Here is a 12998-nt window from a genome sequence, read left to right on the forward strand (position 1 = left end):
AAAAATAATTTAATAATATTTTAATGAAGAATATCTTAGCAAAATTTATTTATTCCTTTGTTGCTGTTGATGGAGGCCTTTCAATGGATTCTTTGCTTGGGTTTGTGGTTCTCGTTTGTAGTTAGTGCCTGCTTTCAGCCGTCGGTCTTTTGGTCGCCTACTTTCTTCTAGATTTGTTATTTTTGTTATTCCACCTTATTGACAAATATAATTTTTTATTTTTATTTTTTTCATTTTAAATGTGCCCTTTAAGATGTGGCAGATTCTATTGAGTAATAGTTTATTAACAAATTATAAAAAATATTAAGAAATTGTAATTTTTCCGAGCTTAAGATCATTCATTTTTAAGGTCAATAGGATAGCTAAATGAAGAAGAAGAAGAAGAATGATCAATAATTAAGGGGTCTAAACGAATCGTTCGATACAATATTTGTGAATTTTGACTTAGAGAAAAGGGAAGCGGGATTGAACAGAATTAGAAATCTGAATAACTCTATAATACTATTCATCAACAAACGGAGACAACGACCACCAATAGTTAGGCAATAGTGGGCAAGCAATTGCCCACTATTAAAAATTCACTATATAGAAGATGATATAAGAATCATTCATGTGAAGTCATTCATTCTTCACAATTGAAAACGATGATATTATTATTTGAGAACAAATATCTGATTTTTCATGTGGAGATTATCGAAAATAAGTATTCATAAATTGATCGTTAACACTCAACATAGTGAATTTATTATAGAGTTATTCAGTATTAGAGAGTTGTTTAGTTCTTTTAGCTTTTGGGCATCCCCATTTAGATAGAGAATGGGTGAAATTATTCTGTGCGGACACCATATGCATACAGAGGCAAATCAGAGTGCGCCGCATCATCCAGTTGTTGTGTATCGCGGCTGTGTACCCACTATGTACCAGGTGACGTAGCGCTATGATTCGCCTTTGGATGGTACGGTGTCTGCACAGAATAATTTATTGAGAATGAAGCTCTATTTATAAGCTTTTAGTAATTTGAATCAACATTCAAAACACTCCATCATATAGTCTATATTGATCCTCTTGCTTATCATTTTTTTTTTAGGATTTAAGTGCCTTAGTGATGTCAAACTTGAGTGAGCCTGAGCTTGAGCTTTTTTTACGATTCGTCTTGCCGAGCCACTCGATTCGATCATAAACATGTAAAATTTTGAGTTTAGATTATCATAATTTTATTTTAAAAGTTTTCAATTCAAAGATTGCCTTGAGTTTATACCGATCATATAAATTTTGTGTAGGTCTATCACTTCTCATGTACTTTTTTTTTGCTACATTCACATAAGGTCAAGTAAGCAATCAATTCTTCAAAAGTATTTCTTATCTAATTAAGGAAAGATTAGACTTTTATAATCTTCACACATATAATAGATTTTCTTAGTTGGATTAGGCCACATAGTTTTTCTCTTTTGAAAATTTCATATAAAATTTATTGTCTTTTGCAAGCTTCTCTTATCGGTCGTAGCAAAGCCTTCGCCTTCACAATTCCTCTCTCGTCTCATCTCCTTATGTCTGGCATGATAGCTCGCATGCAGGGGCATCGATGGGTCTAAGCAGTGCGAGAAGTCATCCACGGGCACAACAATTATGAGATCCCATTACGCTTATACGTGAGGGGATCGACGGGTTCAAGTGGCGGTTCCCATGAACTCAAAGGTGAGGGCATTTACAAGTTAGATGATTTGTATGGTAAGACTAGTTGGTAAAATTAAAATAATGATATATAATATAAATAATATAAATACTATAATTTAATATTAGTAATAATGTTTTAGGTGATACGTATTGCATATAAATTCCTCTAGAAAGCTATAACGACGGGGCAACAAAAAAGTAACTAATAAGTAATATCATTTCCCACTAACTAAAAGCACCAACCGTTTGTATAAATGCCCCAAGAGGTTACCTTCTCCTTCCACCACTCAAACCCTAGCTACACTCCCATTCCTGAATGGCGGACGGAGGAAGGAAATGGGAGGGAATGGACGTGGATTGCCTCTCAATCATCTTCTCGAAGCTCAGCCTCGACGATCTCACCGTCTCCATCCCCTTCGTCTGCCGCTCGTGGTCCGCGGCCGCCTGCGACCCCCTCTGCTGGAAGTTCCTCAACCTTCGATCCCTCAATTTCATGCCGTGGAGCAGTTTCGCGAGAAGGTTTACAGATCAGAATTCAGTTTCCCGATTCTCGTTTGCCGGATTTATGAAGCTCGCCGTTCGCCGGAGTGGCGGCGTGGCTACCGAGCTCCAGCTTCCGGAGCTGGGGTCTATGGAGGATTTGATCCTCGCATCAAATAAGTGAGGCCTCTTCCCAGGCTTATCAAATTTGGTTTCATTTCCGATTTGATTTCTGTAATTGAACTGTTAATTTTGACTGTTTCAGCAATTTTGAAGCACAGATAAGAGGTTTTATTTTGGATTTTTATCTTAAAATATTATCAGAAAAAAATTAATATAATTTTTTACATAAAAATTTGGCAAAATTAAAAATTTTAACCAATATCAAACCGAAATTAGGCAAAATAAATCTAAAGTCATCTATTTTGACACATTGTGATAAAAAAAATAAATAAAAAATAAAAAAAACCTAAACTGGTACTAATTATGATCCAAAATTTCATCTTTTTTATTCCATGCAGATGCCCAAGACTGAGAACATTGATTCTACCTAAACTAACTTCAGACAACGAGGCTGAAATCCCCAATCTTCTCTCCAAATGGAAAAACCTCCATCATCTCCAGTTCGAATCAAAGCCTTCAAATTTCTCTCATTTGGCATCTGTAATCAGCCAAAACTGCAAAGATTTCAAAGAATTATCGATCCAGAGTTCCTCTATCAAAAAAGAAGATGCATCAGCGATCATTAAAGATCTCCCAAAGCTGAGATCTTTGGATCTTAACAGATGTTTTCTGTCGAAGGAAGATCTGCTGATGATTTTGGAAGGTTGCAGAGAACTGGATAGATTGAATGTGAAGGACTGCATTGGATTTGAAGCAGAGGATGAGGAGGTTATCAGAAAGGGGTGCAGGATTAGGGTTTTGGAGCTGGAGGGATCGAAGATGGAAGATGAGAGAGGGTATGAGACTGATGAGTGTGATGATCAATATGTTCATGTGATTTGATCTGTGTTTTAATGGTAAGAAGATGAAGATGAGAGACTCTGTTGAAGGGAAAATTATTACGTCCTATGTCCGGATTTTTGTTCGGACATCAATTTAGACGTACCACGTCATCAAAATACATCGGGATCCAATGTATTCGGTTGATGTGGCTCATCTGAATTGGGTCACCGGACATAATAATTCGCCCTGTTGAAGGGTTTGTTTGTTCAGCCATTTTTTCAAACAGGAAGGGTGCTTTATCCCTGTCGGTGATATTGACAGTTTTTCTCAAAATCTGGGAAGAGAGGCAAATCTTTTCATTTTTCTAAAGCTGGCTGCCTTTTGATGAGAGGCAGAGATCCATAAACAAGTGATTATATGAATCATTTTGATCATATATATAGTTTACAGATCTTTTATGCATTTGAAATTGATAAGTGTATAAATTTAAGCTTCGTTTGTTTTATATTAAAAAACAACTTTACAAAACATTAAAAAGTTGTCCCAAATGAAACTTTAAACATGCAAGAGCTCAATTGCTTTGCTTTTTTTTTTTTTATGTGTATTGTAATCTTTCAGCCTTTATCAGCCATTAATGTTTCGTTTGAGACGGTTTTCTTACTGCTTCCTAAAACAGCTTCTTAGTATAAAATTTTCTAGTTTAAGAAATTTTTGTATTATAATGCTATTTTATAAAATATTAAGAAATCATCCCTAATGAAGCCTAAGGGCATGTCCAACCGAAAACCCCATTTTATACTCTTAAATGCAGTGAAATTTCAAATGGCGCAATTCATCTCCAATCGAACTTCATTTCTCTCCTCTTTCGTGAGCTTCCTGCGATGGTAATCATCTCTCTCCTCTTTCACGTGCTTCCTGCGAAGGTAATTATCTCTCTACTCTTTCGTGTGATTTTCTTCTCTTCTCCCGCTCTTCTTTGGTAGATTCGCAAGCGAGGGTTTTTTGTCGTATTTGAACAATCCGACATCAATATTGGTATCGCACTGTTCACCTACCAAATTTTGACGTGGAATTTAGAGTTCAAATGCAGCGAATGACAGATGGCATACGGTGATATACAGTTCGGTTGGAGATGATATAAGTGATTATGATAATTATTTTTTTATGATGGTTATTTTATTGCTTGGAATGCTTGTCTTACACACTTTTTTAATGATTATTACCATGGATCTATATTGAGTCAACAATTATATGATTGGGAGTAAATCTTTTAAATAGATAAAATTAATTATTTAAAAATTATTACATTATTTTTACAAGAGAAAATTTCCATGACTTCTATTAGTAAAATGTTTTCAAATAAGTAACTTCTTTTGCCCTTATCTTATGTTATAAGGGTTTGGTGGTAATTGATAAAATAATTTATTGATATAAGAGAGTGGTTAGTCAACAATACTGATAAACATATTATGTAAACTACTTAGAAAGTTAGCCCAAAGTTTGTATTCTAATCAATGATAAGGAAAATTTTCCTTTGCAACTAACATAAATTGTGTATTTACTTCTATTCAGTTTTAAAATCTTCAAATTGAAGGAGGAGGGCAATAAAGTTAAGAGTTTTGTAATTATTTTCATCAAAATATGTATAACATCAATTTATCAAAACATAATTTTCTAAAAGTTAAGGTGAAAAATTAAAATGTGTGAGTACTTATAGACTTATAGTGTTAAGAGACACATTTTGATCCATACCATTTTATGAATTTATGTATATTCAAGAAGTAACATATATAGAGCGATTAAGATACGTAGTTTATGACAAAAGAACATCATTAGAGAACATGCTGGTTGAAACATATTCAGAAGACTAATTTCTTTTAATTTTTATTTAGCAAATTATGCTTGAAACATTTTAGGTTTGAACGTTGTCTTTATTAGGGTTTCTCGAAGTTCGAGGAACAATATTAAGGCATCATAGATTTTACAACCCAATTCGATAAGACCCACAAAGAGACATGTCATATCATGTTGAATTGGGACAGATCGAGCCCAACATTAAAGTTTCAGGAACCTTTTATATTTCTTCAAGTTAAAATTGAAAACATATAATATTGCTTCTAATTACTTCCAATGAGCAGAAAATAAACTCATCCACAACTTCATTTCCTATCATCATCGAAATATATATACATCAAAATTTAAACACTACATTACATGGCTACAAATTAAAATAGAATAATAAACTAATTAAATAAATAGTCATGTATGTATAAAAATTTTAAAAAAATTACCTATATAGACTCAAACATATATGATCCTGAACAATCAACTACTCAAATTGCACTTTCTCCTTTCCCTAATGCATCATGGGTGTGAGCCAATATAGCTCAACAAATCACATTCGTCAATTGAAATGTCGAAATGTTTTATTTATTAAGCATTCAAATGGGTGTTACAAGCAGTTAATAATAATTCATTGTACATAATAGAATAAGACTTATAGTTATCATAAAGTTAAATGACAATACCATAAAAGTAAATAAACAAGTACCCCATATATCATAACAAAAAATAAATAGAGTTCCCTCAAGCCCTTGTACCACTCAAGCCCTTGTACCACCCATAAAAAATAGACCCTTATAACTCCCTCTGCTAGCACGTATCATATATTCATAAATTTAGGCACTTATGATTGGCTGTGCAATTAGTATCTGAACAAAACTTTCTTCACACATCAGATCTACTTAGAATCACACATTTCAAACAAATGAATATATAATTCATCGTAGTACAGTGAAATAAATGTAAATAAACCAATTTCATAAATTAATATAATGCTTAATCAGCAAACAACATATTCAACCACTGAGCAGAATTTTATAGGAGAGTCATTTAATTATTGAGTAATTATACTTTTTACCTTCTACTAAACAATATGTTTATCTACTTGAGTATGAAAGAGTTTTCAACTTATGAGTTGCACTTATTCAACTTCTAGAGTCTGAGATCCTAATGGATCATCAAGAGAGCAGTATCAATATGCTCTTTAGTTTTAATATCAGATTCTTCATTTTTATTGAAGAATTCCATTAAATTACTATCATTTTCTTTTTATAATTCTAATATAATAAAGACAAAATATAATACCCCATTAGGAAATCTCCAATTAAAAACTCTATTTCTAACATCAAAATACTAACAGTCATATCAAACAGTCATTCATCTCCAACCGAACTTCATTTCTAACACCGAAAAAGAATATTCTATATATATTCTTCCTCGTCTCCAACCAAAAATTTTATTTCCAACACAAAAAATAGGGTCCGGTTCTGTGAATAGTGTGATGTCGATAATGGCTCTGCACTATTCACAGATGAGATAAAACACAAAAAAGTATTTTGATTTGCCATTCGGGTTTGGTGAAGACTCGTGAGAACTGCAAACGGGAGAATTATGTTCGGTTGGAGATGCCCTTACGCTTAAAATACTTAATAATGCTATAGAAACAAATTAATACTTCTCTAACACTATTAAATATTTTTTTAGCCATAACTTTGCTTATATCACATATAATTAACTAATATGGAAATAATCTTAACAAGTTTCAAAAAAAAAAAACTTTTAGAAAAAAATAGTAATTTACTTTGTAAATAATTTGATTTTCCAAAATTTAAATATTTTTTTACCTATATATTAATCCTAGTCAATAGTGGGGTCCACGCACATTTTAACACGTGGCGTTCTCTGATTCCTGTGTGACATTTGAATTTTGTACGTGCATGGACTGTTAGGTGGCAAGATCGAACTAACTTCTTAGATTTGATATAATATTATCTTATTATGAAAGTCAAATAGAATTTCTTAAAGCTCACACCAACATTTCAAAAGTTTAATGTGATTGCTTGGAAATAAGTGAAAATACATTATAATTAATCTGTCAAAGTTTTCCTCTTAGATTAAACAAACCAAAAAAATGTGCAATTCGTTTTTTTTTTTATAAGAATTTGAATTATATGTATGATAATATATAAAGTCTTTATCCTGTTACGTGGGGCCGGCTATATTATATTTTTTTTGTATTATATCATGTTAAGAGTCAAATTCTCTTTTAAATCTAAAGAAAATGATCATTTTTAATATTTTCTAACCAAATCTTTTTATGTCTATCAGTACTACCTTTCTTAATATGTCAAGTCCTTGGAAGGCCAGTGTTTTATGTGACATAAATCTTATCTGCTACTGGAGCTACTCCAACTTTTTCATGTATAGACTTGTTTCAGATTCTATCTCTAAGATTACTGAAGCAACTATCCACTTGAGCATCCTCATATTTGGAATACTTAGCTTAATTTCATGTTTCTCTTTTAATGGACAACATTCTGCACTATAAAGCATTGTACGTCTCATGACCATCTTATAGAATTTTTCTCTAAGTTTGAGGATTTTTTTTTTTTTTATCACACAATAGGCTCAATGCATTCCTCCTCTTCAACATTTCAACAGTCCAAGTTGAATTATAGTAATAATATCTCCATCTACTTCACCATTGTTTTGAACAATGGACTCATGATATCAAGAACTTGTACTCTTATTAATGACTTGATCACCCAAAGTCATAATCCCCCTACTAGATCTATTACTACTAAAAATTGAATTCCATATATTCGATTTTAGATTTATTCAAACAAAAAACCTTTAGATTCTAAGATTGACCTCCATAATTTAATTTTGTTTTCAACTTCGAGTCTTATCAACACGAAGAATATAATCAACAAAAAACATACAATAGGTACATCCTCTTATAAATGTCCAGTATGAACATGTGTGACTAACAAAAAGAGATATGGGCTTAAAGTTGATCCTTGACGTAATCTAACTTAAATTAAAAAAAAAAATTTTTGATCAAATCACCTTGTGTTTGAATACAAGTAACAAGTCTTACATACATATCTTTAATGATTTGAATATAAGATTATTAACCACTTATTATTATATGTGTTAGAAATTTTGAATATGAATTGAGCTTCTTAACGAGTTTGTTATCGAACATATTCACGAGCTCCAAATGATATTATTTATGAACATAATCGAGTTGAACAAATAGCAGTTCAAACTCGTTGATTTAACAATCAAGAATTTAAGAAAGTGTTCAAGATTGTTTGATTAGTAAATGAAATGACCATCAACCAGCTACAAGCCTACAATCGAGCCGAGTTTTGAATAGCTTGTCAAGCGTTTAGTTCATTTAAGACCTTAACGACAAACACATTACTAAGTTAAATCAATCCAAATTAAATGATTGTGCTAAATGATTATTAAAAATTAACCAATTTTGGTTAATAAAATACTAAGATGTGTAGACAAGAAAAGGAAAAAAAAAACAAACGTAAAAAAGAAGATCAAACCAGAAGAGCTTAAACATGGATTCTATTCAAGGATGAATCCAAAAAAACAGCTTTAGAAAATAGTAAGAAAGTTATACCAAACGAAGCCTTAGGCTTTCATTTAGGATAGCTTTCTTACTACTTCCTACATCAAGTGCCTAACACCCAAAATTCTTAAAAATAATGAAAAATAAGTGGCTAAACAATAATGGATGGATCGATTTTGGCTTCGTTTAAGATATTTTTTTAATATTTTTAAGGCAATTTTTTTGTACATAAATGTTTAGTTAGAAAAAAATTTGTACAAAAAAAATATTTTAGAAAACAGTAAGAAAATTATCCCAAACGGACCTTTATCATTGTGGAGACAGTGTTGCCTTTATGATTCTAGAAATCTTTCAGTGCTTTCACATCTTGTGTTTGCTTTCGGCTTTTCAACTTTTGATTATCATATTTAAAGGGTTTTTTGGGATAATTTTATTTATTTTATTTCTTTGTTCTATATTATTTAATTACAAAATATATTTTCAATTAGTTTTAAAATAAATTAGATTATTTTTTTAAATAATCACATGATTTAAGTGTTTTTGAAATAAATAAAGAAATAATTTTAATTAAGGATGTAAAAGAGATGAGTCAAGCCAAATCGAACATCCGTCCGATTGAGCTAAGCTCTTTAAATCCTTATTGAGCTCAAATTCGACTCTTTCGATATTTATTAGGTTCGAGATGGTTAAAAAACTCGAGCTTGACTCCTCGAGCAAAAATAAAAAATATTTAGTATTTATTTTATTATATTATTTTTACAAAAATTTTAAAATATATTTTAATTTAAACAGGTAACAAGACAAGCTTATGAGTGGAGCATAGTTGAGCTCAAGCTCTGGCTCATATAAGCTTGAGCTCAAACTTGAACTCGTGAATCGATAGGTATAAGCTAAAGCTCAAACTCACAGGCTCATTAATGAGTCGAGTTTGAATTCGCTCCTGAGACGACTCAGATCACTTGCCGACTCAGCTCACTTACACCCTCATTCTGATACCTTTAAGAACAGAAAAGATACTGATAAAAAAATTTGTTCCTTTCAGCAGGCAGCGCTGGGCAGCGCGGGCAGCGCGGCGGGCAGGGGCGGGCAGGCGCGGGATTCAATTTTTTTTGAATTAAACGGGTTCGCGGGTTGACCCGGCAACCCGTCGGGTAAACCTGAACCCGACCCGTTTTTTAAACAGGTCGAATCTGTGAACCCGAACCCGACCCGTTTATCAAACGGGTCGGGTCCAACCCGGATTTTCCGGGTCGGGTCCGGGTCGGATTTTCGGGTCGTGTCAAAAGTTGACACCCCTAGTTTCAAGTAGGTTTGACAAACATTCATTAACGTTTCATTTGGGGCAGCTTTTTTATATTTCTTAAAACAATTTTTTAGTACAAAAATATTAAAATTTGCATTAAAAAAATTATTTAACAGTAAGAAAGCTGTCGCAAATAAGACCTAAAGCTTTCTTTGGGATAGCTTTTTTTACTATTTCTAAAATAATTTTTTAATATAATTTTTTTATTAAAAATTTACTTTTAAAAAAGCTGTCCACAAAGAAACCTAAAAATTATGATAAAATTCTGCACTTCCATTTAATTATTACTAATCAAAAGCAATGGAAAGTTTATTGGCATAAATCAAAGGAAAAGAAAGCTACGCGTAAATGGCAGATTCCACTTCTTCAACTTTCTTCTTTACTGCTTGTGGAATTGCAATGGATCTTACTCAGCTTGGCCCCGCATAGCTTTCGGCCTCGTTTGGAAGAGCTTTGAGCCATTTTCCTGCTTTCTTAAGCAGCAATTACTCTTTCTATAATAATTAATTTAGGCTTCATTTGGGACGGCTTTTTGAATCTGTTTTTAATTAAACTTCTAATTTTTTTGCTAAAAAGATGCTTTAATAAGCAGCAAGAAAGTCGTCCCAAACGAAGTTTTCGGCTTCGTTTGGGACGGCTTTTTTATTGTTTTCTAAAACGGAGTTTTAGTACAATTTTTTTATTTTTGTACTAAAACTCCGTTTTAGAAAGCAATAAAAAAACCGTCCCAAACGAAGCCTTAGACTTCTTAGAACTATTTTTTTACTATTTTATAAAACAACTTTTTAATACAGAAAAATTTAGCTCAAAATGTTTTATGCTAAAATGCTATTTTAGAAAATATTTAGAAAGCTGTCACAAACGAAGCATTAGGTTTTATTTGAGACATTTTTCTTAGTTTTTTCTAAAGCAATTTTTTAGTACTAAATTTTTTTAACTATAAATTTTTCTGCTAAAAAGCTGCTTTAAAAAAAGCTGTCCCAAATAAAGATTATTTATTTAATTCTTACTTTAGATTTGGGCTGCTGTGATTGTTAAAGAGAGTTTATCAGTTTGGATTCCTGAAAGTTTGATTATGAAAGCAGGAAATTTAATGATTATTGATTTATTATTAGTGTTCATTTCTTGGTGCAAAAACATATTGTAGATTAATATTCATATTGAAAGTATTAATATTTATATATTTAACACTTAAATTTTAATATTTACCCCATCTAAACTCCATTAATAGAGTTAGGCGATCTCCCCGACGACTTGCTCGCGGTTAGGCCTTCCATGGCCTTGATGCCCTGTCGTCATCACCTACAATCGTGCAATTTTCTCGCTACTTTGTTGATTTGGGCTTCACAATTTTCTCGCTACTATTGTTGCGCTGAGAGCTCACAGGCGAGAGCATCGACGGGGCCAACTGAAGAAGCTGCATGACAACTAGCAACAGAAAGGAGAAATTATTTTGTGCGGTCACCGGATAGTTCAGAGGCGAATCAGGATGCGCCATGTCACTCAGTACATAGCTAAAAAAAGTGATGTGACGCGTCCTGATTCGCTTATGGACATCATCCGATGAACTCACAGAATAATTAGTACTTGTGTATCATGCATACGATTTATGCTACCATTTGTATGTTTTGAAGCCCTCTCCCCACTGTTTTATAAAATGAGTAAAAATAGTTTTTTTCCTATCTTTCATGATTTATTTGATTATAGTTTCTTGTTTTTCTTTTATTAATTCAACTTTCACGAATTTTGAAGCATATTTTTAAACAAAAATATTTATTGGCATTAATAAAAGGTGTAAACAAGTGAGAAGAGGAAGGAGAGTGGAAGGACTCACCTTATAAGGATTTGTCTTCTCCAACTTTATTTATTGCATGTGGAGATGCAGTGGATCTTAGTCAGCTGAGGCCCCCCATGCCTTCAAAAGCATGTACACCTTCAGCCCTTTTTCTCAATATCTAAAACTGCAATTACTCTGTACTTTTTTGTTTTTCTTTTTGAATGAAATAGAGTCTTATACATAGCTCATTTTGGTATGTTGGTTGAGAGCTTAGGCTTCCAACTAAGAGATCTTGGGTTCGGGTCTTTGTGTATACGTTGTGTGCGTGAGTTTGCCTTAAATGACCTAAATGTCCCAAAAAAACAAAATAGTCTTACGCAATTCATCTTGATCTGTTGGCTATAAGCTTTGACTATTAAGTAAAAGATTTTAGATTTGAGCATTACGTATGTGATGTGTGTAGGGGTGTCAATATTTGGCATGACTCGAAACTCGACCTAGATCCGACCCGAAAAATCCATGTGAGAAAAGGAAGGAGGGTGAATGGACTCACCTTTGGATTTTTCTTCTCCAACTTTGTTCATTGCTTGTGGAGATGAAGAGGACCTTAGTCAATCGGGCCCCACATGCCCTCAAAAGCATGTACACCTTGAGGCCTTTTTTACCGGATTATTCTCCTGTCCGGTTAAGTGCTCGGTGAAGAAAAATTTAGTAGCTTTTACATAAATAATTATTAAAAAAATTTAAAAAATATATTATATGTAATTATCCTTTGTGAATGAAGTTAACCATATTAAGATGTATAATGTATAATGTGAGTCATGATTTGAGCCACAAAGCAAGAATTTTGGCAATAATTTAGTAGCTTTTACATGAATATATAGGTTTAAAATCAAAAATATAGTTCGTGCGTTGAGATTTAAAAATGAGAACAATACCGGCGAATTTAACCTTTTTAGGCAAATGATTGCTTTTGTAGAAATGTCTAGCATGATAAAGTAATTTTCTAGTACAAAAATTTTTGAATAAAAATAGTTTTAGAAAACATTAAAAAGCTGATCTTCGTTTGAGACAACTTTTTTATTACTTCTTGAAGCAACTTTTTAGTACAAAAATTAAAATTAATATATTAAAAAGCTGCTTTAAGAAGCTGTAAGAAAGGACTTTGTTTGAGACACTTTATTATTGTTTTCTATAACTGCTTTTTAATAGAAAAAAAATTCTGGTTAAACAATTTTTTTAGTAAAAAAATATTTAAAAAAAAAACAATAAACAATTCGTCCTAAATGAAGCCTTAATCATTTTGGTAGATGCCTTACAAAAGCCCAAAAATTAACCAATCGTGGTTAGTGAAGGATAAGCTATGTAAACCAGAAACAAAAAAAAAA

At 32.2% G+C, this 12998-nt stretch overlaps 1 protein-coding gene across 1 annotated transcript; it reads left to right on the forward strand.

Moving 5' to 3' along the window:
- The first annotated feature begins 1893 nt into the window (after positions 1 to 1893).
- Positions 1894 to 3561, forward strand: LOC110116597 (F-box/LRR-repeat protein At3g48880). The gene is made up of 2 exons (XM_020850247.2): positions 1894 to 2334; positions 2676 to 3561. The coding sequence occupies exons 1-2, from the start codon at positions 1991 to 1993 to the stop codon at positions 3157 to 3159; spliced, it is 828 nt and encodes a 275-aa protein (XP_020705906.1). The 5' UTR covers positions 1894 to 1990; the 3' UTR covers positions 3160 to 3561.
- The last annotated feature ends 9437 nt before the right edge of the window (positions 3562 to 12998 follow it).

Source organism: Dendrobium catenatum, unplaced genomic scaffold (assembly GCF_001605985.2).
Source record: "Dendrobium catenatum unplaced genomic scaffold, ASM160598v2 original_scaffold_86555, whole genome shotgun sequence".
NCBI lineage: Eukaryota > Viridiplantae > Streptophyta > Magnoliopsida > Asparagales > Orchidaceae > Dendrobium > Dendrobium catenatum.